At 41.8% G+C, this 26,397-nt stretch overlaps 1 protein-coding gene across 8 annotated transcripts; it reads left to right on the top strand.

Moving 5' to 3' along the window:
* The first annotated feature begins 3,139 nt into the window (after positions 1-3,139).
* On the top strand, positions 3,140-26,160 carry UCHL5 (ubiquitin C-terminal hydrolase L5). 8 transcript variants are annotated; one of them, XR_014790432.1, is made up of 13 exons: positions 3,140-3,351; positions 6,281-6,344; positions 7,943-8,048; positions 13,056-13,181; positions 13,269-13,330; positions 13,416-13,546; positions 16,113-16,176; positions 16,997-17,099; positions 17,755-17,868; positions 18,975-19,004; positions 22,157-22,255; positions 23,834-23,919; positions 25,157-26,160. XR_014790432.1 is itself a non-coding variant. In XM_084851428.1 (12 exons), the coding sequence occupies exons 1-12, from the start codon at positions 3,270-3,272 to the stop codon at positions 25,199-25,201; spliced, it is 1,026 nt and encodes a 341-aa protein (XP_084707554.1). In that variant the 5' UTR covers positions 3,140-3,269; the 3' UTR covers positions 25,202-26,160. The 8 variants fall into 8 exon arrangements, 4 of the variants coding, with proteins under 4 accessions (XP_084707554.1, XP_084707555.1, XP_084707556.1 ...); XR_014790431.1 differs by having other exon boundaries at positions 23,834-23,907; positions 25,157-26,159; XR_014790433.1 differs by lacking the exon at positions 18,975-19,004 and having other exon boundaries at positions 23,834-23,907; positions 25,157-26,159.
* Positions 26,161-26,397: the final 237 nt, after the last annotated feature.

The following is a 26,397-nucleotide window of genomic DNA, read 5'->3' as shown; positions in this document are numbered from 1 at the left end:
CTTTAAAGTATCACAAGACTGTTGTTTTTGTTACAATAGCGGCGTTAGTACATGGCTATGAATCACGGGTCGGAATTAAGATTGCCGGGAGAATTATCAACAACCTCAGATATGCAGACGATACCGCCCTAATGGCAGAAAGTGAAGAGGATTGAAAGAGCCTCTTGTTGAGGGTGAAAGAGGAGAGTGCAAAAGCTGGTTTGAAATTCAACATTAACAAAACTAAGATCATGGCATCTGGCCCCATCACTTCCTGGCATATGGAAGGGGAAGAAATGGAAGCAGTGACAGATTTTACTTTCTTGGGCTCCAAGAGCACCGCAGACGGTGACTGTAGCCATGAAATTAAAAGACGCTTGCTCCCTGGGCGGAAAGCTATGGCAAACCGAGACAGCATAGTAAGAAGCAGAGACATCACCTTGCCAACAAAGGTCCGCATAATCAAAGGTACAGTTTTCCCAGCAGTAACGTATGGCTGTGAGAGCTGGACTATAAGGAAGGCTGAGCGCCGAAGAACTGATGCTTTCGAACTGTGGTGCTGGAGAAGACTCTTACGAGTCCCCTGGACTGCAAGGAGGTCAAATCAGCCCATCCTAAAGGAAATCAACCCTGAGTGCTCATTGGAAGGACAGATACTGAAGCTGAAGCTCAAATATTTTGGCCACCTAATGCAAAGAGAAAACTCCCTGGAAAAGACCCTGATGCTGGGAAAGATTGAAGGCAAAAGGAGAAGGGGACGGCAGAGGGTGAGATGGCTAGATAGCATCACCGATGCAATGAATAAGAACTTGAGCACACTCCGGGAGAGAGTGGAGGACAGGAAGGCCTGGCATGCTATGGTCCATGGGGTCACGAAGAGTCGGATACAACTGAACAACAAATCCCAGCTGAAAAATTCCTGAAGAGATGGTTTGACTAGCAAGAATAGTAGGGCATAGGGTTAGTAGTCTATGAGGATTTGCTATCGACCATGATTCTCTAGGGGTGAAAAGAGGAGACATCGCTTTATATATCGGTATATAATATATGGACCTGTACTTTACACGGACAGTTGTGTACCTGTACTTTGCGCGGACAATTTACAGCACAATCCTATGAGTGTTTTACTTGGAATTTAATCTCATTGAGTTCAATACGGCTTACTCTTGGGTAAGTGGGGATAGGATTGCAGGCTGTAATTTGTGGCTGCAGTCCCATACACACTTACCTGGGACTGGGAACTAAATGCATAGGATTCGACTGCAAAAATCACAGAGCACATCTGCCCCCAGAGACTGAGCCATAAAAATCACGGGTCTGGCACTCGTGGGCTCTGCCATGACACAGAAACATGGATCCAAGGCATGTATCCTCAAGATTTTTGCAGGGAAAATCTCCCAAACATCATCCAATCACAAATGTGCATTTATAAAAATGCAGAGGATCTGTGTCTCAGATCCATGTTTTGTGCTGTGGTGATGCAGTGAATCACTAGATACATGGTTTTTCTACTGCAATTCCTGGCCACAGAAACGATTTGTGATTTGATAGTAATGTGGTAAAAATCATGTAAAATCTGTAAAAATTATGAGGATCTGTGCCTCAGATCCACATTTTTCCACCGTGGAGGCACCCATGAGTGCAGGAGCTGTGATTTTTCTGGTTCAGTCCATGGAGGCAGAAGTGCTCTGTGATTTGATTGTGGCTTGGGAGATTTTCCCTGTAAAAATCATGTGGATCTATGATCTGTGCCTCGGATACACATTTTTTATGGTGTGGCAGCACCAGTGAATGGCAGATCCATGATTTTCGTGGCTCAGACTATGGAGGGCTGGATGCGCCTGAGCTCATCTGATCTCATAAGCTAAGCCGGGTCAGGCCTGGTTACTACTTGACCGCCTGGGAATCAGGCTTCCTGCATTGAGCAGGGGTTGGACTCGATAGTCTTGTAGGCCCCTTCCAACCCTCTGATTCTATGAGAGGCAGAGGTGCTCTGTGATGTGGTGGTGGTTTGGGGTATTTTTCTTGTAAAAATCATGAAGATCCATGCCCCGGATCCATATTTTTGCGCTGTGGCAGTGCCAAAGAGTGGTGGTTCCATGATTTCCATGGTTTAGTCCATGGAGGCAAATGTGCTCTGTGATTTGACTGTGGATTCGAGGATTTTACCTTTAAATCCTCCAATCCAATTACCTTTCTCTGTGTGTCAGATCCACATTTTTGTGCTGTGGTGGTGCCAGTGAGTGGCGGATCCATGCTTTTTATGGTTCAGGTCATGGAGTCATGCTCAGTGATTTGACTGTGGTTTGGGGGGTGTCCCCTTTAGAAATCATGAAATCAAGAGGATCCATGCCTTGGATCCATGTTTTTGCACCATGGCAGTGCCAGCAAGTGCTGGATCCGTGATTTTTATGGTCCAGTCCATGGAGGCGATGTGCTCTGTGATTGGATGGTGGTTTTGTGGGTGTCCCCTTTAAAGATCATATGAAATCATCAGGATCCAGTTTCGATTTCATGGATCTGATTTTTACCCAGTCCCCAGGTCCAGTGACCTGACATTTCCAGTGAAGACTCCTGCTTGTGTGGGAGGACTGGGGGAGATCTATGCCTTACAGCAGCCTTCTCCAACCCGGTGCTCTCTAGCTCTTTGGATTCCAGCTCCCATCAGCCACAGCCAGCATGATCAATGGTCAGGAATGGTGGGCATTGTAGTCCAAAACATCTGGAGGGCATCTAGTTGGGGAAGGCTGCTTTACGGCAAGCCACCGCTCCTCACTGAGTTGGCAAGACCGTTGATCTGGCTCAAATAACGCAACTGTATTATATGTAGATTCAAGATCTTTCTGGTTCACAGCTGCACCTGCGGATCAACCAAAGGTGCAGTAATAGGGCATGGCATTATAGAGACGAGGGGATAGAGCGGTTGCGTATGTCGCCGCTCCTGCCCCACGCGTTTTAATCAGAAGCAGGAAGTGACGGAAGCTGCACCCCCCCCCCGAAATGACCAATCTTGTCCTCTCATCTCGTTGCTCGGCTGGCTGGCTGGCTGGCTTCCCGTCGCCTTTCCCTTCACCATAGAGACCACGGGACCGCCCCGTCGACTTCAAAGCAGCCGGCCGCGGAGGCAGTCGGGAAAGGGGCGGCGTGCGTCGCGTTGCGTGCGTCAGGTGGGCTTCGCGGGCAGCGAGAGGCTGCCGGCGGGTGGCGGTGGAGGAATCTGAGCCTCTGCGAAGGCGGACGGAGCGCGGCGAGTAGGGCGACGCTGCTGTTGCTGCTGCTGTTTTAACGCCATGGCGGGAGGAGGCAGCGCCGGCGAGTGGTGCCTCATGGAGAGCGACCCGGGCGTCTTCACGGAGCTCATCAAGGGCTTCGGTGAGGTTTGGGCTGGGGGGCTGCCGTTGCCTGGCTTCACGGTGGTGGCTTGAGGGACGGCTTCACGGGAGTGTGGGGTGGGCTAGCCAGCCCCTCAGGCTGCCAGGATTCCTAGCCTCCGTTTTCAGAAATCCTTGTCCTTGGAGGAGGGAAGCGTCTCTGACCATGTGCGGAGCGCCTTCCCTTTCGTGAAGAGAAATGGCTTCCTGTTCTAAAAATGAATAAATGCTAAGGACGTGGCGCCTTTGGGGCATGTGCAGAGTGCCTTATCCATATGGTGGAAAGCAGTGTTGATGTTTTTAAGTCAGTATCAAAATATATTTTGCAGAAGATGGAAAATAGAAAATGCAGAAGACCTGCACACTTCTAGTGCTTTCCTGCCCTAGCCATTGGTGTGGAGGATAAAACTCTGGCTGGTTGGCAGCCCTACTTGGTATATGTACCTGTGACAAAGGCAGGGAAATTCTGCCATGATTTATTCGTAGCTCATCTTATTCTCATGTCTGCCATGGCTGAAACATTGGGCATGGGCAATGGGAACCCAGGTTCAAATAGTCAGGGCTGCTTCGCACATTACTGGGGTTTTGGAGTTTTGTGGATGTCTACGCAGCGCTTCATTTGTGACACAGCAAATTTGCCACCAGCTTGTATTTTCAAAAGAGTTGCAGACAATCCCTACTCTGTTACAAATATTCCGGTATGATGGAAACATGTTGGTTGCATTAGCACACCTGTATCTCTCTTTAAGTGTAGATTTAACACATCTTAGATGCCAGCAAAAAGCTATTAGTTGTGGTGTCATAATAACAGCTAAGATTTATACTCAGTTGCATACCTGGATTTCCTGCCCTGTAAGGAGTGAAGTAGCCCTGGGTAATCTCAGGGGGAAAAAAATTGTGTCTCAATCTAACCTGTCTTTAAGGCTTGCTATGAGGCTAAGCGTCCATCTGAACTCTTTGAAAGAAGGGAGGAATAAAAATTATAACAATAATAGCATCTCAAGAGGATAAGCATAAGCATCTGCCAATCTTATAAACATGATGTAGCCTGCTGTTACTCCCGTTTTGCAATTGGGGAAGCTGAGTCACCGAACATGCTGCCAGCTACACTACTCAATGTCTTATCTTTGTGCTCTGCATTAATTCATCCAAAATAATTTATGCTGGAGTGCTGCATTTCTAGAGTGCTTTATGCAGATTATTCATCCAATTTGTGGATGGCGCATTCTCCTTCTGTGGCATATTTTTCAGAATACTTTCCCAGATACAAGTTAAACTGTGTACTAGAATTGTGAGTTAATCAAAAACATTCCTCCAGTAAGACAAAAGCACTACTGCTTTTAGTCATTAAGTGCCTAAAGAAAATTCCATTTGTCATTATTTTGAATCCATTTTCTCCAGGTAAATAGGGGATATCCCAAACACTGTAATGATTAGATTCAGTAGGACTATTCACATAACATGCTAGCCATCCAGGGTGAGTTGTTGCGCTACACACCTGGGATGGGTTGTTCGCATCACCAGACAATCAGCAACGAGACAGCTGTGGGTGGGTGGGTTGTCCACTGCCCCCCTCCCCCACTCAGTCTTCCACCCCACATCCACGGGACTAGGCAGCAGACCTGTCTTGCCTCCTGCGTAGTCCCCCTTCCTGGCTTCGATTGCGATTGGGACGGGTCCTCTTTTTTTATTTCCCCCGTCACATTTTGTGCATAAACGGGGTTGGGAAAATAAACAAGTGCCCCTCCCAGAGATTGGGGGGGGGGGACCACACATACCTGCCGTGGGACCTTGGGGCAACAGGACCCATGTGGGGGGGGGATTCCCTCTCCCCACATCATATTTGGGAGGGACACTTCTAAAATTCAATGAAAGCATACGGGGAGCAATTTGCACCGGATTTTAGAAGTGCTCCTCCTGAAAATTCGATTGGGGGGGAATCCCCCCCACACACACCCTGGGTCCTGTTGCCCCAAAGTCCCATGATGGTGGTGGTGGGGTGATTCCCCCCCCCCATCTGATTTTCGGGAGAGGCACTTTTTTATTTTGCCAGCCCCGTTTTTGCACAAAATGGGGCCAGGGAAATTAAAATAAGGGGTCTGACCATTATGAAGATTGCAATTGGGGCTGGGAAGGGGGGGATGAAGGTTGGCTGTGTTAGCCCCTCCATGGTACTGTTTGGGCTCCATTGGAAGGGCTGTCGCAGGCAAGCAGAATGGGCACAGGCAGTGGCTTGGCTGCGATCGCGAATGGCAAGTATTGCCCACTGGATAAGAGCTCACTGCTCAATGCCCTTTACCTATAGTAGGTTGGCACACAACATGCTAACCTACCGTAGGTAAAATAACCCCTACTGCAGAGCGTTGGTTCTCAGGGTGGGTTAATAACCCACTGTGGGGACACATCCTGCCTGCAGACAATACACTAAGCAGTGGTAGCTTGCTCTGGAAAAATGACTCACCGTTGCTTAGCGTGTTGTGCGAACCCTGTATGTGTGTGACTTGCCCTTCGTTTTGTTGACCCAAGTGGTTAACTTATCCCATCAGGTAAGTTCGTGGAAGGCAACCAGATATTTTCAAAACTTGTACAATTCTTGATTAGCACAGTGTGGGGAAAATGTTTCAGATTCTTAGGCATCAAATCTTCAGGATCCCCCATGGTAGCCAAAATAATGATTTCTGAGGTGTCCATTTTGTCGCACCTCAGGTTTTTTCTGAACTTTGCATAATTTTCATTACAAATTGGATAAGCATCGTGGAGAACTTTGCATTCTCAAAAGTGCAATAGGAATAATAGAGGTTATTATTTCTCTGCATTGAAGAAAACGTAGTTTGAACAGATAAAGGTGTCTGGTTTTACTTTTTGATTTTCCAATGAAGCTAATTTTCTAAATAGAAATAATTACAAGCAAATTATCTCTGCTTTTTCAGGTTGTAGGGGTGCACAGGTTGAGGAAATATGGAGTTTGGAACCAGAAAACTTCGAAAAGTTAAAGTAAGTTTATTTTTAAATAATCTCTTTTTCTCCTCCCCCCCCCCCCCCCGAAGTTTCATTCTTGGTAATTTCCATAGGAATCTCCAAAATAGTATCAAAGTGGGGGAGAAATGTGAGTATGTATTACATTTCTATACCCCCAATAGCTGAAGCTCTCTGGGCAGTTCACAAAAATTAAAACCACAAAGTACAGAATAAAAACAGTATAAAATATAAAAAGCTTAAAACTACAGTATAAAAATACAGCCAGAATAAAACCCAGCAGCAAAGCAGAGGTTTAAAATATAGTAACAGATTTTAAACAGCAAAGTTAAAAAATGCTAAAATGCTGGGAAAATAAAAAGGCCTTCACCTGGCACCTGAAAGAGTACAACGTAGGTGCCAGGCGAACCTCTCTAGGGAGCTCATTCCACAGCTGGGGTGCCACAGCAGAAAAGGCCCTCTTCCTGGTAGCCACCCATCTCACTTCCTTTGGCAGGGGCCAGATAACACTCAGTTGGATCAAGGATTTGCCTCCAGCAGAAAGAAAAGCTTCAATATGATCCAGTGGAGCATTTCTGCTAGTGTAATGCATGGGGAGACCTGTTTCATAGATACCTATAGTCCCCTGCAGCCCCTATAGTCCCCTGAAAAGCTGCTCTGGAAGTTGGGGTACCCTATGGAACAGTGAGGGAGGTAGAGCTGGAGTCTGCAGCAGGACTAGAAGGTGGGTGGAAAAACCCAGCCCCCTTCCTGCTCCCCCGCTCCCAACTGGTGGGAGAGTTCTGTGTGAAATTCCACTTGGGATTCTGCCACTAGTGGAAGGAAACTCTGGAACCAACTCAGTATTTTATAATATGGAACATTAAAATATTTGTAGGGAATATTATCTGTTATACCTGTTAAAGTGACACAGTCCTGATGATTCCCACCTACAAAGCTATACGTTCCACACAGAAATGTGTACACTAAGGTAGTAATAGAAACAGCATCCTATACATTTTTCAGAAAGGCATAAGATTTTCTCCCTCTTCTACAGCTGAGGTCAATTGCTATCCTAAGCTTCTAAATAGGTGGCCTAAAAATCATAATCACTTTCTTAGCATGTGTGTCCAATACGCTGTATTTAATTTGTTTCCAATATGCATATTTAGGGCGCAATCCTATGGCCACTAGTCAGCGGCTAGAGAGCCATAGCATTGGTCGGTTCCCAGGAACTGACCTCGGAGCCCACATTCCAAGATCGGTTCCTGGAGAACCGACCTCCACCCCCTCCCATGCCACCTTGTAGGCAGCGTGGATCGGCCCCATGCTCAGAAGAGCAGCACAGAGCAGGGAAAATGGGGCGTTCCCGGGGGCAGGGAGGTCAGAAGTGCTGGTACAACACTTCCTGTGTGTGAAATTGGCTGTCTAGCCGCAGAAGCAGAGCAGCGGGAGCGTGGAGGAGATCCGCTCCTCACCACTCCTCCTGACCTGCACTGGATAGGTGGTCGCCCCTGGGTTTGGAGGCAACCATGTCGATCCCAATAGGATTGCTCCCTCCATGTTGCAGTTTTAGACATGTTGGGATAGTGCTTTACTGTGTTTTTCCCTGTTGTTCTGCTCTTGTTTATATGTAGGCCAGTTCATGGATTGATTTTTCTATTCAAGTGGCAACCAGGAGAAGAACCAGCTGGCTCTGTTGTTCAGGATTCCAGATTAGATACAATATTTTTTGCTAAACAGGTATAGTAAGTTGAGTGATTCCCTATATCCTCTAGGACAGTTTCTAATTAAATACAACAAGTGTAAATTATACAGTTCTGAATTATCATAGTGTAAGTAGAAAGGAAACTTGGCAGAACAGGTTGTTAAGTGAAGATAAAAATAAACACTGGCAAGGAACCACAGGTGTGCATTAAGGGGATTCACATAGTTTATTATTGGTTGTGCTGCTTGCCTTCTGTGATTCTAATCCGGAATAATACCATGGTCTGCCAAACTACTGCAGATTTACTTGGAAGGAAAGAAGTCTCATTGTCACTTGCTTCTGAATAAAAATGCATAGAAATGAGTTTGGGCTGCAAGGATCTTCAGCAAATTTATGGAGAAAGAATTTTAATCATGGGAAACTGAGTAGACACACCTCTTCAAATATTCTTTGTTAGGAAACTGTTTTTAATCTCAGTTCGCAATCTTCTCGGTATATCAGAAAGACTGCCAGAAAGAAATCCTCCTCTTCCTATTACTTAACACAGCACAAGGTGTGTCTTGCTTTGGGTTGATTTGCTAGACTAAAAAGGAATTGTGTAATACAGATATACTTCCAAAAAGAGGTCTAATTGTAAAATGTATTCTGGACCTCTCAAAAGAGACTTTGCAATACATACTTAAATTTGCCATCTTGCAGGGGCAGAGGGAGGAATGTCTTTTTCCTTGTAAAATTCAAAGGAACATGAGGCAAAGCAGGGCAATTGGTATTCTGGCATATTTGAGAACAGACTACTATTGCCAGAATTCTAATCATTATGACCTTCCACCAACAGTCCCTTCATCTGTCCTAACAAAGAGAGGACTTCCCTTGCCCTATTTTGCTGTTCCCATCTGTACATGGTACAAGCCTAGTATCTACCAGTTGCTGCAAAGTAGAGCAGCACAAACCAATGTTGGCCCTTCCTGATTTCATTGTGTGACTGGTAAAACTACATCATATATTAGCAGTATACTCCTCAGAACACTTACTTGGAAACATTCCATTTACGTCAGTTCTCTATAAATGTCTTTTGGAGTGTAAGTATGAGAGAGAAGATTTTTACTCCATTTTAAAACTCTGCTTACCAAAAACCTGATCTGGTCATGAGAATCTGTAAAAGAAAATATTTCGTTTCTATGTTCTGTTTAATCCTGCTTTAGTAAATCTCACTTAGGTTTTCTTCATCTTCTTTCTTCTGTTTCTGTTTTCTTTTGAATCCTGTGAAGCAACAGTTACCAAGTACAGAAACCTTTTATAGAATAACTAACAGAGGTTTCTTGAGGAGGTTGGATTTTGATACTTTCTCTAAATAACTTCAAAATGCCAAGTTTAGATAGGAATGAAGAGGCCAAAAATGCCAAGAAATTCAAAAATGACTTTTAAATTGCAACTAACTTTATTTAGTAGGATTCTTGCATTTTTTGGGTCTTGAAGATCAGATAGTAGTCATTACTCTGGGAAGACTGTAGCTTCTGTTAAGCTATGATGGCAGTTTTTACATTTTGTTGCAGAAAAATTCTCCGTAGTCTAGCAGTTCACAGAATGGGCACTTGATGGCACCAAAACCATCTTGTAAATAAGATTTTCATAGGAGTGGAAGGGCACTATGGAATAGTTTCTGTATTCCTACTAACTTGATCTCGTCTACATTTTAGAAATTGTATAAAAAACCAAGTACCCTTCTGTTTATAATTTAGTAGACTGAATTCTGCTGTTCATGTCTTCTGTGATGTTGAATTTTGGAGTAGGCTGTTTCTGAACTATGAAGTATCGCTTAGGCTGCAGTCCTATACACTGGGACTTACTTCCTCTTGAAACAGTGGGACATAATTTGGAGTAGACATTTATAGGATTGCACTGTTGAGATACTGTTTCACAAAAGTTGGATGTGTTCCATAGGTTAACCTTGCAAAATCTTGGTTTCTTAATTTTTTATTAACTTAAGAGTGCAGTTTTATCATATTGACCCTTGACAGACAGAGGGTTCCAATCTCGCAGTCTGCCATCTATCCTATATAGGGCAAGAGGAGCAACGGAGGCTTTTTAGGCACTCTGTTCTCCTTTCCCTCAATTTTTGCTAGACAGGCCTTTGAGCTCATCTAGCTGACGCAGGGGGATGAAGGCCAAGAAACTTGGCCTTCATCCTCTCTCATGGTCCCATCCCCCCAAAACCCATTTCCTCCCCTCCTGAGAAAATCCACGCAGGAATTCCCCCTTGCTGAGGTTGTAGCTTTGTCTACAGCCTCGGAGGAGGAAATCCCCAATATCATAAGGTCTCTCACAGAATGTCCAGGGGCCATAGAATTGCTCTCTAAATATAACAAATTTATCTTACCTTTCATCCCATCAGAGGCTCTCAAAGCAGCTCACAATGGCAAATAAATTTATAAAACTTAGGTTTTGCTGTAAAACTCCAGTAATATTGTAATCATTTGACTATTTCAGATTAGACACTGGTACCCATTAGTATAAATGTCTTTGTCTTTTAAATACAGAGACTTAAGTCAGAGGCCCCCATTCTGGGGCCCGCGGGCACCATGGCATTCATGGGGGCCCTCCAGTGGTGTCCACAAAGCTCCCCAATCCCCGCTACCTTCACAGATTTTCTTTTAATGAAAAGTTTGGAACTATTTGGGTTCTCTCCCTCTCTAGCATCTAGCTTTGCTCTTTCTCCTTAACCCCTTTGCCTTGCTATTTCCCCCTTCCTCCCAGCCTCTAGCCTCGCTATTTGCCACCCTTCAAACTCTTTAGCTCTCTTTTGACTAGCCAGGCCCCCACAGCAGCCATTGTGTGATAAGCTACATCCTCCGTGGGAGCCACTTTAAATTCCCGAATGTGCCCACAGGTCCAAAAAGGTTGGGGACCCCTGACTTAAGCAAATTATTTTATTTATTACATTTCTATCCTGTCCTCAAAAATTGTTAGCTCCAGGCAGCGAACAATAATAAAATTGAGACAACATTAAACCAAAAACTTTATTAAACATAACTTAAACACAAATTAAAAACACAACAGTAAAAGAAATAGGTGGCACCCAAGGCCTGCCTGAAAAAAAAAGTCTTTAGCTAGCAGCATAACTACAAGAAAGAGGGAGCCAAGAAAGAGGGAGCCAATCAGCCTGCAGCCCCCCACTATCTTCATTTCCGAAGAATGCTTCTGAGCCCCATTTATGGCCCAGAGGCATTAATGGAAAATGAAGATGGAAGCAGCTCGGAGCCCTCACTTTTATTGTAGGAAAAAAGAGGTAAGAAAGAGGTAGGAAACCTTGCTGAGACCCAAGAAAGGTGTCTCAGAATGCACTGGTGCCCATGGACACCACATTGCCTGCCCCCGGCATAGAGGGTTGTGATTTTACGCGTGTGCAGTTTCACTAACATGTATTTGGGGTTGCTTTTAAATTGCTACCCTTAAGCAGAAATGGAGGAACAAGCTATAGACAGCTATATTAATCAGAGTTAATTGCAAGGGGTGGGGAATAGGGGAGTTTTTAAAAAATAGATTCCTATGTTCGAAAGGATGGTCCTCTCAATATGGTTTGATGGTCTCAATCTTTTACTTCACTAAGGGTGCAATCCTATGCATGATTAGACAGAGAAAAGGCCTACAACTCCCAACATTCCCCAGCTGCTGGCTGGGGAATGCTGGGAGTTGTAGGCCTTTTTGCTGTCTAAACATGCATAGGATTGCACCCTAATTTGACTATACTTAGCAGTAAATGCTTGTTCAGGAGAATCACAACACGTTTTGAAATACCAAAGTAACTCAAATTCTAAATTTGTCTTTATTCATCGGTGACAAATAACTGACCAAGAGATATTATTATGTGGAAGGCCAACATCTTCCTATGCCTCAGCTTATCAGCTGTGAATCTTCTCTGATCTGACTTTCTATGATTCAACACTGCCCTTCTTCTTCAGCACCTTTGAGGAAATAAGTCTCTTTACTTGTGTATCTGGAAAACATCCATATCACTTTATTGTCATCACTGTTCTAAGATCGTTATTTTTCTTTGTAGGTTCCTTCTTAGAAGGCGTCCAGACTATCTGTTATACTTGTGCCCTTGATGATCTTTCATACAGTACCTTGCTGTCTTTGCCCATTTTAAATATGTAACTTCATTGCTGCTTCTTTTGATTACCATACTTTCTCCTTAAAGCTGGGATCCTGTCCACATTTACCTGGGAGTAAGTTGAACTGAACTTGTTGAGGTTTATTTCTGAGTAGGCATGCATAGCATTACACTTTAAATTACTTTTTTCCTCCTCTTAGTTAAAACACAACAATGGTATCTTAATCCTACTTGTATTCTTTCATAGCTGTCAGTCTCCAAAGAGCATTTATATTTGTCTAACAGTCTATTAATGGGAAAGAAAAGCCTTGCTAGATGCTCACTGTTGTTGGGGTATTTATTTATTTATTTATTTATTTGATTTATTAGCCGCCCATCTGGCCAGCTACCTGGCCAATCTAGGGGACAATTTATTAAACATTTCTGACAGTTTAATAGTACGGCAATAAAGATAAATTAGTCATGTCACTCTTCATAGAATATAGTTGTAGGTTACGCCTAAAATAGCTCTTTGGACTCTGGCCTATACCAGTAAAGAAGATAATAGATTTTTTTATGTTGATAAAAATGGGATAAATCATACAGTAAGCCCCTACTGAAGTAATGCCAACAGAAAAACTATAATACACTATACAACAATATGGCCTGTGTACATGTACAATCTTCAAGGTCAGTTAGGACAATAAATCAACGTTTTTTATTTCTTTAAATGAAGCTGCAGGGTAAACCATTGTATATCAAAGGTATTTGACTTATATGCACACTTAGTGTCAAAATGTTTATTTGCAGTGGATATAGGTGCAGAAGCATACAGCTGTGGAGTGGGTTCTACTACACTGAAGTTAAAACAAAGGGTTATAGTGGGTCATTGAAACTGTTTATAAGTTGACTTATGCTAAACTATTTCTTGATTTTTCATGCCTCTTTGCAGGTAATAAATAATGCTTGTGCAACTCAAGCCATAGTAAGTGTGCTATTAAACTGTACCCATCAAGATGTCCATTTAGGAGAAACACTATCAGAATTTAAAGAATTCTCTCAAAGTTTTGATGCAGCGGTATGTGAAATTATTCTATTATCATTTTCTTTAAAAAAATCTTCAGCATGATCAGCTAGTTGAATGAATTTCTCATTTTAAATTTAGATGAAGGGCCTGGCATTAAGTAACTCAGAAGTGATTCGACAAGTCCACAACAGTTTTGCCAGGTAACAAGAAACTAGATGTGTCTCAAATACAGTCTCCAGCTATGCTTTGTGTTAACTTCCGTTCTTGTTTTATACTTGCCTTTAGACAACAAATGTTTGAGTTTGATGCAAAGTCAACAGCAAAAGAAGAAGATGCTTTTCATTTTGTCAGCTATGTTCCTGTACATGGAAGATTATATGAACTCGATGGTCTGAGGGAAGGCCCAATAGATTTAGGTAATATTTTCATTTCACCTGTGTAATATCCTACCTGTGTCTCATTCACGGTTTATGGCTGCAGCGTGTGACATTTTTAAAGATATAAATATGCAACTTTAAGATGTGGAGTAGTGTTCATAATATGTGGTGCTTTCTTGCTCAGGGTGAAAAGTTTTGCCCTTAGGCAGATAGAGTGCCAGATGTTACATGAGCCAGGATTAAGTGATTAAGTTTCTGAAATTAACACTGAGCCAGTGTGGTGTAGTGGCTAGAGTGTTGAGCTGGGACTCGGGAGTTCTGGGTTCTAGTCCCCACTCGACCCTGAAGCTCAGTGGGGTGACTTTGGGCCAGTCACTGACTCTCAGCCCAGCCCACCTCACGGGGTTGTTTTGAGGATAATGTGGAGAGGAGGAGGACCGTGTGAGTCACCTTGGGCTCCTTGTGAGAGGAAAAAAGGTGGGGTCTAAATGCAATAATAATTTTTAAATCTTCAGAATTTTCACCTGGATAAACATTATATGCCAAAAAGTCAGAACAGTGTAGACTACTCTGTGGGCAGTACCTTATACTGCTGCTGCACTCCCACTGTTTCTGTTGTGCCAGCGGGACCCACTGCCAGCAAAACAGGAAGCTGGTGCTTCCTAAAGCAGCCTCAGAAATGAGTGGAAATGTCTGTTACTGGGACAGTACAGGTCAGTGAAACTCCCTTCTGCAAGCTGTGCCGACCTGCCCTGCTCTGGAAACAAGCATTTCAGCTTGTTTCTGTTTGCTTAAGGATCCCGCTAGCTTCCCACTGCACTAGCATGAGGGCAGCGTTGGATACTGCCCAACGGTTCAAAATTCAGTAAGGCAAGCAGGAGGAAATGGTTTTCTGTAAAAGACTAATCTTACACTAACAAAGAACTTTTAAAACCTTCTTCCCATGGAATACAGTGTTAGAACTTTTCCTTATATATCAGTTCAGATCCTTTTTGCTCAAATTCCCATGAGCAACCAAAATGGGATTGTTTTAACTGCTTTAAATAGTTTTTAAATAATTTGAAAAAGCATCTCTGCTACACACTAGACAGTCAAAATAGAGTGCACTAAATAAATGTAATTATTAAAACATTTTATTTAAGACTGAGAAGAAACCAAGGTGATCAAATCACCAATCAAATGCGTACAAGAAACCTAAATAGATTCCTATTTTACCATCCAAAATATGCACCCGGGGTAAGGATGTATAATCCACTCCCATCTGTGTTTTGCAGACTGTAAGGCGCCTTTTGTTCTGTGTGGGGTTTTTTCGCCATGTGGAAAAATACGCAAATAATTACTTAGGAGGTTTCATAACAATTTCCATAATTAATCTTAGTACGTAACATTTAGCATATTATCCCTAATTCCATTCAACTTTTCCTCAGCAGAAGCGTATGTATTTTCCTGCAAATATGCATACATTTTGGGAAAGTAAAAAAACAACATCCAAAAGTCCACAGACTCCGCACGGCCTGAGTGGGTCACTCTGCAGCGGATTCTGCAGGTCAGATTCTCAGAAATCCGAGCTCATTTTAGTCTGTCTCGAATTTCTCCAGCATCCCTAGCCAGGGGTCAGGGTGGCAGGAGGAGAACTGTTCCTTGTGAAACATACTGTTAGATTCAAAGCTTTACCTTTCTCTAAATGTGTCACACAGCTTGTCATTTGAAGAAAATGTTGTAAAAGATAACTGTATACTTTTCAATAACAAAGCAGACAATTTTAAGTAAATGGACTTTTAATGTAGAACTGCAGTGCCTATTAAGTTAACTCAGGGGTATTCCTTATTTCTACTATTATGGCCATTATGGCAGTCATATTCTATAAAAGGTGTTTTTTTAAGAACTACTATTTGTGGCATTTCTGGGATTTAAATATGATTTAAATCAGTGTCTTGGATCCAGACTTCTTGGGAATCCTGAGCAGAGTTCCCCCTGCAGCCCCTTAAGCTCTCTGCAGATCTGCTCCAGAAGGTTGGTGGACCAACTGGAATAATGTGGGAAGTACTACTAGGGACTTCAGGAGAACAGGGAATCCTCAGAAGTCTCTTCCCCACTCACTTACATCAGTGAGATCTCTCTGCTTCAGTCGATGGAAGCAGAGTTGTTCCATTCTCAGAAGGCAAACTTTGGATCTAACTCAGAATACTTTCCCCTCAGATTTATAGGAGTAGACTTTAATCAATAAATCATGCATCATATAACATTTCCACAATTCAGCAAATTAAACTCAGCAGATATTTTCCTCAGCGTTTGAGCTGCCACCACAACTCTGGCTACTCTGGGTGGAATCCAACATTGTGCAAGGAGACTTCCACTCTCATGATGATGAGACTTTGTCTTCATCTCCACCCACCACGTCCTCACAAAATGTGCTCAAAGTCCCCAAACCCTCTTGCTCAGGCGGGGTGGGTGGGGCAGAATTGACCCCTTTGGTGCATAGTAAAAATGCAATTCAACTTTATTTAGTAGGGATTGTGTTACTTAACTTCATTATGAACTTAGACTACAGTCCTCTGAAGGAATATTACTAACTTTTATTACCTTCCTTTTATTTTCCATTTAGGTGTATGCAATCAAGATGACTGGATCAGTGCTGTAAGGCCTGTCATAGAAAAACGAATACAAAAGTATGCAACTTTATATAACATAGGGCACAATGTTATGCGTGTTTGGACAGAAAGATATCCTACAACTCCCATGCTTGGAGTTGTAGGACTTTTTTCTGTCTAAACATGGATTGGATTGCGTCACTAGTTATTTTGATTGTAAACACTGAATAAACAGTTCTTATGCTTGATTTTTAGAGTGCCAGCTGAAATGAATTGGGCTTGGCCTTTTTCCTACCCGCATGTTTGTCTTGATTCAAGAATGTCCTTTTTAGGAACTCGTGTTCATTTGCCAGTCTGCTTCAGCTAACAAGGGGCATCTTTGGGGGGGCACATACTGTGGTGGCCGGCCAGCACTCATTGGAGTGCTGACAGTGGACCTAGAAAGGCGTATGGAGACATTCTATGCACCATTGTGACAAACAATATTATTTCAACCCCACCCTGACATATTGTTTTGCGTGTCTTTGCATTTTTCAATTTAGTTTCTGGCTCTAGAGAAATCTTTGAACACCAAGCTGTAAATTAGCTAAATTTGTATGCAGATATAGCCGAAAACTGTGATCACAGAGTAATTGGAATCGTGCCACAATATATTTAACTGGGGTATATGTTTTGTTTACATTGACACATCATTGTTAAATTAGCACATGGGGAGAGGATAAAGTCTGCTTGTGTACTATTGGATGGCTGCATTTGCTCTTGATGAATGGAGGGCAATGTTCAGTTGACATCTTGGCTTTGTTCTTAATGTCGTGTGAAAGTGCCCAAACAACATTAATAACTATGGGCTCATCATGCAGCTATGACAGTATGTGACGACTCTGTTCTTATTTTCTAGGTACAGTGAAGGTGAAATAAGGTTTAACTTGATGGCAATTGTATCTGACAGAAAAATGATATATGAACAGAAAATTGCAGAATTGCAGAAACAACTTGCTGAGGTATTCTGCCAATCAAATAGATTCTTTCCATACAATAGTTAAACTATAAGGCTTATTAAGTACCCTGGGAGCATCTGATGCTACCGCATTCCTGAAGCTAAGCATCTGTAGATCTAATCAGCCCCTTCAATTAGAATCAACTGGGAGCGTCATGCAAGAGTGGGATAGGAGTACAATACTAAAATGTATATATCAGGCTTGGACAATATGAATTTGTTACTTTCCTAAAAGGTAAGTGATCTTAGACAAATCTGCATCAAATGTACTACATAACAAGTTAACCGTATTTTTTTCTTGGTTCCTAGTACATAAAATATAATAGATTAAAAGCACTTGCAAAACATTGCATTAGCAAATAACAGTGCACCTTAACAGACGTTTAAGACAAATACTAGAAGGCAGCGTAGAAATTCGTACACTAGAACTGGAGTGTGTTGCAGTTTGTACTGTAGATATGTATGTGTTTTTCAAGTTGATTAACCAAAAATGGAATGGGTTACAAGGCATCTTACTGCTCATTTTAAGAGAGAACCTGACACCAGGGACTGCAGAGTTTGGTTTGGGGTCTTCTCCGTGTCTGTTATATAATTCTGTCTTATTTGGTTAAAAGGATAGTGCTTAGCTAACATGCAAGTTGATTATTTTTTCCCAAAAGGAGGAGCCCATGGATACAGACCAGAGCAGTAATATACTAAGTTCTATTCAGTCGGAAGTTGCAAAATATCAGATGTTAATTGATGAAGAAAATCAAAAACTGAAACGGTACAAGGTATGTAGTTTTCTTGCTCTGAGTGGTAAAAAAGAAGCTAATCTTACATTTGAAACATGGCTGTGTTGGTCCCACAGAATGTGAGGCAAACAGGTGAAAATGTAGACACGATGAGCTTTCAAAGAATTGTTTTTTCATCTGGTATTCAGAGCAAAACTCAACCCTCATCCTGGATTTATCCATCTCCCTTCTGGAACAGAAGAGCAGACAGTTGATTATATACAGATAGCCATTCTTTACCTAGAGGAATGGTTTCAGATTTCTTTTGGGGACCCCTTTCCACACTGACTTGTCTGAAGAACTCCTGAGTTGCAGAGAATCTTGGGTGCAGTCAGTTCACCAGGACTGCTGGATGTAGGGCCTCTCAGCTCTCCCGCATCCAACAGTATCATGCGTCTGCATTTCAGGGGTAGCTTGGTAGTGATAGACAATCTGCCTTTCATGGAAGCTTTCAGGGAAGTCAGTGACTTTCTCATTGAGGAACTCCTGATCAGTTTTTGAGGAATCTTGAATTTTCCCAAAACACAATTTGAAAATCACTGGGTGAGGCAGAGAGAGAGAGAGAGAGAAGAGCTTGGCATCTCAGGTGTCTTGAAAGTTTTCGGAGGTAACATAATAAAAGGAAAAATGTGCATCTAGGCAAATTGGGTTAATAATCCTCATTTTATAAAGGGAAAGCATTTCATGTGTGCTTCCTTGCCTTGTGTTTCAAAGCACTTTTGCCATCTTTTTACACAGTACTCAGGCATAAATGCTCAGAGCAAAAATTGACATTAAAAGATGATGTGCAGTGCCTTGGCTGACACTAACCCAGTAGAATTTAGTGTTCTTGAAAGTAAGAGGTTCTAAGAGAGAATGACACCAAAACCTTGGACCACAGTATTTGACCTGAACCATCCTTTTCAAAAATTACCTCCAGTTCTATTTGTTTGAATGTCTTGCTTGGTCTGCATGATCTATGTTCTATTGTAGAAGGGACCTACGAGGCCTGATGATACTGGAGATGAAAAGATGCCTTGCAATCTAAGTTCTTTATATTTCATGGCTGGTTTTTATCCCCACCACCCCCATGCCTTGTTGAAACTTCTTTTCTACCTTGATTCTAGGGGGCTGTGCAACCTGATCCCTCCAGCAAGGTCAGATGGCTTGTAATCTAATTCACTTGGTTCCTATTTTAAAACTCCTCCTTTGTTTCAGCTGGCTTCCATGATTTTGAATATTTCCTAATGAAAGATATTCCCTCATTGCTCGGTGGTCTCAGTTCTGTGGGACCAACATGGCTTATTGCACAAAATAGTGCATATGTTAGTGCAGCCACCTAAACTGAAGAGATAACTGCACCTGCAAAAGGTACTCACACTGAAAGACTCAAACTCGCACAAGACTATTCCCAAGACTAATTGCACAAGCTTGCAATTTCCCTGTTCATGAAAAGGATGGGGTGATCTTGGTTGAACTTGATTATCTGACATTATACTGCTAATGCAACAATCTACTTGCATGAGCAGTTATTTGTAGGGTAAGCTGCCTGCCTGCTGTAACACTCTGTAAGACTGATCTAACTACTTTTGAGTCACTTCTGTTACAATTAATCTCACAATGTTATGTTACATGAAATGTGTGGATTTTTAGATAAATACTTTTGTTCTGAAGAAATAGGTAGCTATTCAGCTATATTAGTAAAGTGGTGATGCATCATAGGCTACCTTCCTCAGCACAGTCGACGTCTTGGAACTTTTTTCTCTTCACAAACCATAGCACTGTAAGTTACAGATTAATTTATTTAGAATATGTTTGGATCGCCCTTCCACTCAAGGCAATGTACAAATAAAAAGAATAATATACATAAATTACAGAACAACTATTCATAGAATAAAACAAGGATTTTTTTTTTTTAAGAGTAGGACCCAACGAGGTCCTACCACTGGCAATAAGCACCTCTGGTTCCCAGGGCACACGCAGCCCCTATCACCACCGGTAGTGGTGATGTAGCACTTCTGGGGGCAATCCCCCAAACAACCAGAAATGCAAGTTTCTGGAAGGGGCAGGGCATGCCTTCCAGAAACTTGTATTTCCAGTCATTTGGCGGCTTGCCTCCAGAAACACTACATCACTGCTGCCAGTGATAGGTGCTGCGTGTGCCCTGGGAAATAGCGGTGCTTACTGCCAGCGGTAGGGCCCCGTTGGACCCTACCCAGGGGGCAGCATTAGCTATTGAAAGCTTATCAGAATAATGTTGCCTTCACCATCTGGCTAAAGGACCAATAAAGAGGAGGATACCCTAACTTCTCTGGGGAGGGAGTTCCACATTGGGGTGCTGTTACACAAAAGGCCCTGTCTCGAGCGCCCACGAACCTCACCTCTGTAGGACGTGGAACACCTAACAGCATCTCAGATGATGAATGCAAATTTCAGGTAGACTCATATAGGAGTAGGCGGTCTTCCAGATACTCTGGCCTCAAGCCTTTTAGGGCTTTATAGGCAAGAACCAGAACCTTGAATTGGGCTAGGAAACAAACTGGAAGCCAGTGTAGCTGTTTCAAGACTAGTGTTTTATGAACTCTTAAACTATATAACAATTTTAATATGCACAAATGTTATTTATCTAACTGGTCTTATGTAGTGCCTTAGGAGCTCTGTCAAAATCATGAAGTGATTGTAATATGATTTGCAATATGATCTGGAGGACAATTTTTGTTTTCTGAGCCTATTGAAGGCAGCACTATATCACCCTTTCAAACTTATCTGTGTGGCCATAAGGACTAGAAGTTTTTACTTAAAAGAATGAAAGCTGAGGACAAATGTTCACTGTAATCAGTATTCTTTCATAAGGGATGTTGCCTATCCCTGGGTTAGATCTCTCATTTGTTTAACTGTTACTTTCTGATATCAGGAGTTAAGAGACTCTGCAGGTGACTAGTATCATTCCATTACTGCACTCTATATTAATGTGACTGTCTGTGATAATGATGTCTTTATGTTTGGCTGTTCTAAATGTTTGTCTAAAGCTGATGGTATGCACCTACAGGGTAGCTTCCCTGTGACATTTTGCTGTCCTGCAGCTCTGTTCTATACATGCTTACTTGGAAGTAACCCTCATTCACTTCAGTGGGACCTGCACCCATGTAAGTGAGCATAGGGTTGTAACTAAATATGTTTTTTTCTTACAATAAGATCGTGATCTGAACCTGAGCTGTTTGGCAAAAATAGCTGTTGGTTACTAGTAAAAATACAAAGTTCTTAATTTTAATTGAACCCATCTGCAACTCCCGGTTTTCCTTTTAACTGAACTCAAGATCTTGCCAAATGGTTTTAATGTATGTTGTGATCCTGTTCTCGCAACTTTTATGATTGCATTTTAATTGCCACTCCTTTATAGTAGGACACTAGCCCCATTAGTCACAGGCCGTAATAGCAAATAACTTAATTTACTTACATGCCATTGAGCTGCCCATTATCAGTTAAGATACACCTCTGCAGTTGCCTCCTGTCTACTTTCTGCAGCAACATAATAGCCACATTATTTATTCATTTATTGTTAGATTTATGCCTCCCTTTTTTCCTCTTGCAAGACTGTTCACATGGTCCTCCTCCTCTCCATTTCACCTTCAGAACAAGCCTGTGAAAGAGGCTGAGAGGCTGAAAGTCAGTAACTGGCCCAAAGTCACCCAGTATGCTTCATGGCCAAGTAGGAATTAGAACCGGATCTCCTGGGGCCCAGTCCAACATTCTAACACCACACAGGCTCATTGGCTCTTATTAGTGACTTCCTTTTGAAGAGAGGAAAACTACAGAGCACGAGTTAACTGTCTTCTTGCCTCTTTAAACATTTAAATTCCAAATCTAGTCCATGTCTTTTATCACTCACATTCAAACTGGAAGCCTAATCCTCAAAGCTGCATTGGTAGGGTGTTTCATTGTTGCATTAATCACCAATTCCGTATGCCAACGCTGTAGGCCCCAATATCTTAAGATCTGTGCATACACCTAAACAGATTATGGGTACCACTCTCTCACCATTGTATGTTTTTTTTATCTTCCTGCCCAAGCTGACACAGCATTGCAACCTCCAGCCATAATTTCTCTCTCTTCCCTTTTCTCTCCTCCTCCCCACCCCACAACCCAGTTTGAAAAGATCAGTGCGAGGGGCTTGCACAGGGAAGGCAGTGTTTTGCTCAGGAGCTTACTTCACAAATTCTTTCCAGTGCACTTACTCATGTAAGGAGGTTATATGTGGGTCTAGTGGAATCTAATGTGAATTCATGTAATCTCTCTTCTGTGCTTGCAGATTGAAAACATTAGAAGAAAACATAACTACCTGCCATTCATCATGGAATTGCTAAAGATGTTAGCAGAACACCAACAATTAATCCCACTTGTAGAAAAGGTAGGTACCATGCTATGAGCCTCATTCTCACTAGGGTTGTTGTTAGGGTTTTTTTTTTAATAAATAGCATGCACCTGGATATTAGTGGGAAATCTCAGAGTAATCAATGGAAGTAGATGCATGAACCTGCAGAGTGTTCTCTGTTTTGAACGAGCGAGGTAAGCAGATGTCTTTTGTAGTGACATCCACCGCTCTAGCCCTGGGGTCACCAGGTGGCACACACTCTTCGTGGATATATTCCTCCAAAGCTGTAGCCTGCAGTAGATTTCCGTTTCTGAAAGATCTTCTGATTTATATTGACTTGCTAGTGTTTTGCTGTTTCCTCAGTGTTCTGGTTCCAGTTGTAACATTGATTTGCTGATCTGGCTCAGCTCCAGGCACATTTAATGAAGAAAGTAACGTGCTCAGCCTGTCCCCCCACAAGGCTATTAAACTGTGTGGTGGTTCAGCTGACCTGATTTGGATTCTTGTCCTGAAATTGCTTTGCACGTGTTCTTCCCATGTGCTGTGGATGCAAAATGTGGGATTCTAATGCTGAACAATTTAAGCTAAAATATCCATCAGGATTTACAATAGCAGGTAACTGTTTGGCTTCTGGCTTTAAATGAACCACAACTAATAACCATCAGCTATTTTTATTTCAGAGTTTTAGTGATTACATATAAAATCCAGTTCATCTCTTAACATGCAATTGGGTTATCAAAGGTTGTAAACCTAAACACATCTAATTGCGAGTAAATTCACTGAACTATATGGGTTGGATCAGAACTTAGTCATTGTTAGAGTAGATCCATTAAAATCAGTGGGACTTAATTTAATCATGATTAACTTAAGTCTCATTGATTTCAGCAAGTCTCCTCTTAACAAGTCTGGATTCAACCCTGTAGGACTGATTTGTAATTATGTGTAGGATTGCTAAGGTCTCTCTTTCTCTCTCTTAAAAAGACTAGAATTTCATACCTGCATCAAGAGTTTCGACCTCACATTTCTGTAGATACTGATGTTGTCAATTTGAACCCTTTTTGAAGCAGAATGGAAACCCTGGTCATTTCAAAATCTGTTTGTGTTGGGCTTTATATGAAAACCGGCTCACATTTAACTGGGATGTGAATATAAGAAGCCTGTTGATGGAAACTACACTTCCTCTTCAAGGGGGATGTTGACCTAGGTTTATTTAATGAAAGTCCCATCAGTGAAATTAGCGTTCAGATATCTCAATTTAAGAGCATGAAGTTGTTATGGCATATGTGTTTGGTATTTCATAACCTAAAGAAAATTCCCTTTTGCCCAATCACTGTTTTATGTCTTGAGCAGATTTGTACTATTGTTTGGAATTCTCCATTACACCAGCAGCCAAGAGTTGTGTATGCAAAATTGTGGGTGATAAACCTGTACTCAACAACTGAGGAAACTTTGTTGCTTCTCTGGCATTCTCCATTCTGTGATATTTTGACAGTAATTTATTCAAGCTTACTGCTCTATACTGAGAATAAAATAGATACTTTAAAATGAAGCTGCTCTTTAGAATGTAGCAATTTTGAGATAACTGACCTGCAATTAACTTTGGATTATATTAAGGATGGCCAGCTGGAAACCCACTAGCCTGATGTGGTCCTTGGGACAATTTTACCTGTTCGACTTACCAGATCAAGGTGTGATGAAAGGTGTGCCCACAGTTCCTTGTGAGGAAATTGAAAAAAAATGTGTTCAAGTTACCTTTTCAGATTTTAATGCCGTATCTATGCCAGAGCACATAGGTAGTGATTATGAAGCCCTTACTGCTTAATGACACCAGTTTTATTATAAATCCTGGCGATCTGTAAGATCAGCTAAAGTAGCACTGTAAGAAAAAAGGCCACATTACAGAGCCCCACCAAAAGTAATAACCCTGAAGGGCTCATTCAACTGGCTCTACAGAACAACTTGAGGAATTGTTTCAAAATTCTCATCATATTTCAGATGTCTGTTGCTCATGCCTGCCAAACATTGAATGAGAGCGCATGCGTTAGAAGTTCTGGGAAACGATAAATTCTTGTTATTCAATAAATTCCTTTTTGACACTGATTTGGCTTTGTTCAGGTAGCCAGAAATCTCCCCCATGAAAGTGGGAGGCAAGAGATGTCTCCAATAAACCACAGTGCTGAGTTGAATAAGGACCAACAGGGCTGATTCTAGACTGTTACACTAATATCTACTAATCCTGGATTGACAGTACTAGAGATATTGGGGGCAGGGCAGATGAGAGTGTGCTTATCTCACTTTTATTTTTTATTATAATGATGATTACCCTACTTTTTGGCCCCAAAAGGCCTGCAGAGTGATGCACAATAACAGTGAAGGCAACATAAAAAACAGCAAATAAAAAATCCTGCAATAAAGCCAAGATCTGAAAGTCTTGGGAAAATAAAAAGGCTTTCCACCTGGTACTAAAAACTAAAGTCTCCTCAGTCGAAAAGGTCTAGAGTTGGGACATCCTAGAGTTGGGGCAGCCTAATCAAGGAAGTCCTTTCCCCAGCCACCCTGCCTCATTTCCAGGGGTAGGGTAGAGTAGGAAGGGCAGGAAGAAAGGCTCCTTAAGTCCTGATGTCCTTTCCTCTCAGTCCTACTACTTAGCTCCTGCTGGATGAGTTCCCTCCATGAATGGAAGGAGCTATTCCATTCACAGAGGGGTGAGTCTAAATCCAACCTTTCAGATTTTCAAAAACATAAACTTCTTTATTACTGTCATCAGTGTTGTACAGTGGCTCAGAGATATTGTAAAAGAATGTGCAAGTGAGTATCAGGAGGCCTGGCAATGCCTGTGTATTAAATGTTCGAGATAATGAAGAGTCTTGTATATTTTGAGTTGTGGCAAAAACTGTGTTCTGTTATTATCTCTCCTTGTCTGACTTTACTTTCTAGGCAAAAGAAAAACAGAATGCTAAGAAAGCTCAAGAGGCTAAATGAAGATTGGTGTCTTTTGTGTGTAGGGTTTTTTTTTTTCTTTTTGGAGGGGAAAATGTGCTTCTGTATTTTTGTCTTCATGGAAGTAATCCTGCAAGACTTCTTGTAAAGTTTAAACTTGTCCCGCGCACGTTTCCCAATTTGTAACAGTTTGTCCTGTCCCATTTGCACGGGGTCTATGAATCTCCACCCGCACCCCACCCCCGCATCATGTGCATGTGCTACCACTCAGTAATGGTTTTCAGAATCTCTGTCAAATCCCAGTATTTAACAGTGATATCTGACTGATTCTTCATATTTAATCAGGAAATGCCGCTGCAATTTGTATAGACCCAAATTTGTGCGAGTATTGTAGACCTTTTTACTGTAATGAACATATTTAAATACCTTGTTTTGCAGTGAAACCGTGGATATATAGTTATGTGAAAAAAGTTTGACTTTTTTTTTTTTTTACAAATAAGTTGGTCTGTCTTTGCTTATCACCACTAACTGTCTTGGTCTCTGAGTCTTTCAGTGGCTTTCTCTGTGTTCTTGTTTTTATGGGGTTGTGTCAATTTTCTACAGAGTTGAAAGTAAAAACTGAATGGTAGAATCATCAACAGACCACTGCATAAACTTAAGAGTTCCTCTGAATTGCTTCAGAGGAAAACACAATAATAAATATTCCCATTTTTATTTTGGCAAATCTTTGTACATTGTAGTATTTCTATCATGGATAATGTGATTTTTGCAAGGAAATCCTTTTGTCTTCTCTTGATCTATTTATGTAACACCAAAATTACAAGAAAGAGGTTTGCAATATTTTCCAGTATTCGTGGAGATGTTTGTTCACAAAATGGGGGTTTTATCTTGCAGGGTTTGGGGGAGAATGTTCAACTTGCCCTGCTGTGGTGTACATCACTACATGTATATATTTTTTCCTGATATTCTGAATTAAACAAATGCTCTATTTTCATCCTTCAATGTTTTGGAAGAAGAGTGTTTTTAAACACACACACACACACACACTCTCTCTCTCTCTCTTCAATGAAATCTTTATTGGGTGAAAAATGCAAGTTATCCTCTTACCTGGCATACAAACATACAACCCTGGTTTTGTACTGACAGCCAGGGGAGGATGACCAATTGTGACTGGAAAAAGCTTGCAGTCTCTGGTAACATCCAGTATTCTGTTCTCTGGTCACAAACTATGCGCCTCT

Source organism: Heloderma suspectum, chromosome 4, assembly GCF_057233095.1.
Source record: "Heloderma suspectum isolate Gila_16-S chromosome 4, 16-S_ref, whole genome shotgun sequence".
Lineage (NCBI taxonomy): Eukaryota > Metazoa > Chordata > Lepidosauria > Squamata > Helodermatidae > Heloderma > Heloderma suspectum.
The sequence above is the reverse complement of the archived record's forward strand: the minus strand, read 5'-3'. Positions and strand labels throughout refer to the sequence as shown.

Excerpts from the sequence above, each read along its gene's own strand:
- UCHL5 (XM_084851428.1), top strand. The coding sequence starts at position 3,270 with ATGGCGGGAGGAGGCAGCGCCGGCGAGTGGTGCCTCATGGAGAGCGAC. Across the intron at positions 3,352-6,280 it reads GGAGCTCATCAAGGGCTTCG|GTTGTAGGGGTGCACAGGTT; the intron begins GTGAGGTTTGGG and ends CTGCTTTTTCAG. Across the intron at positions 19,005-22,156 it reads AACCTGATCCCTCCAGCAAG|ATTGAAAACATTAGAAGAAA; the intron begins GTCAGATGGCTT and ends CTGTGCTTGCAG.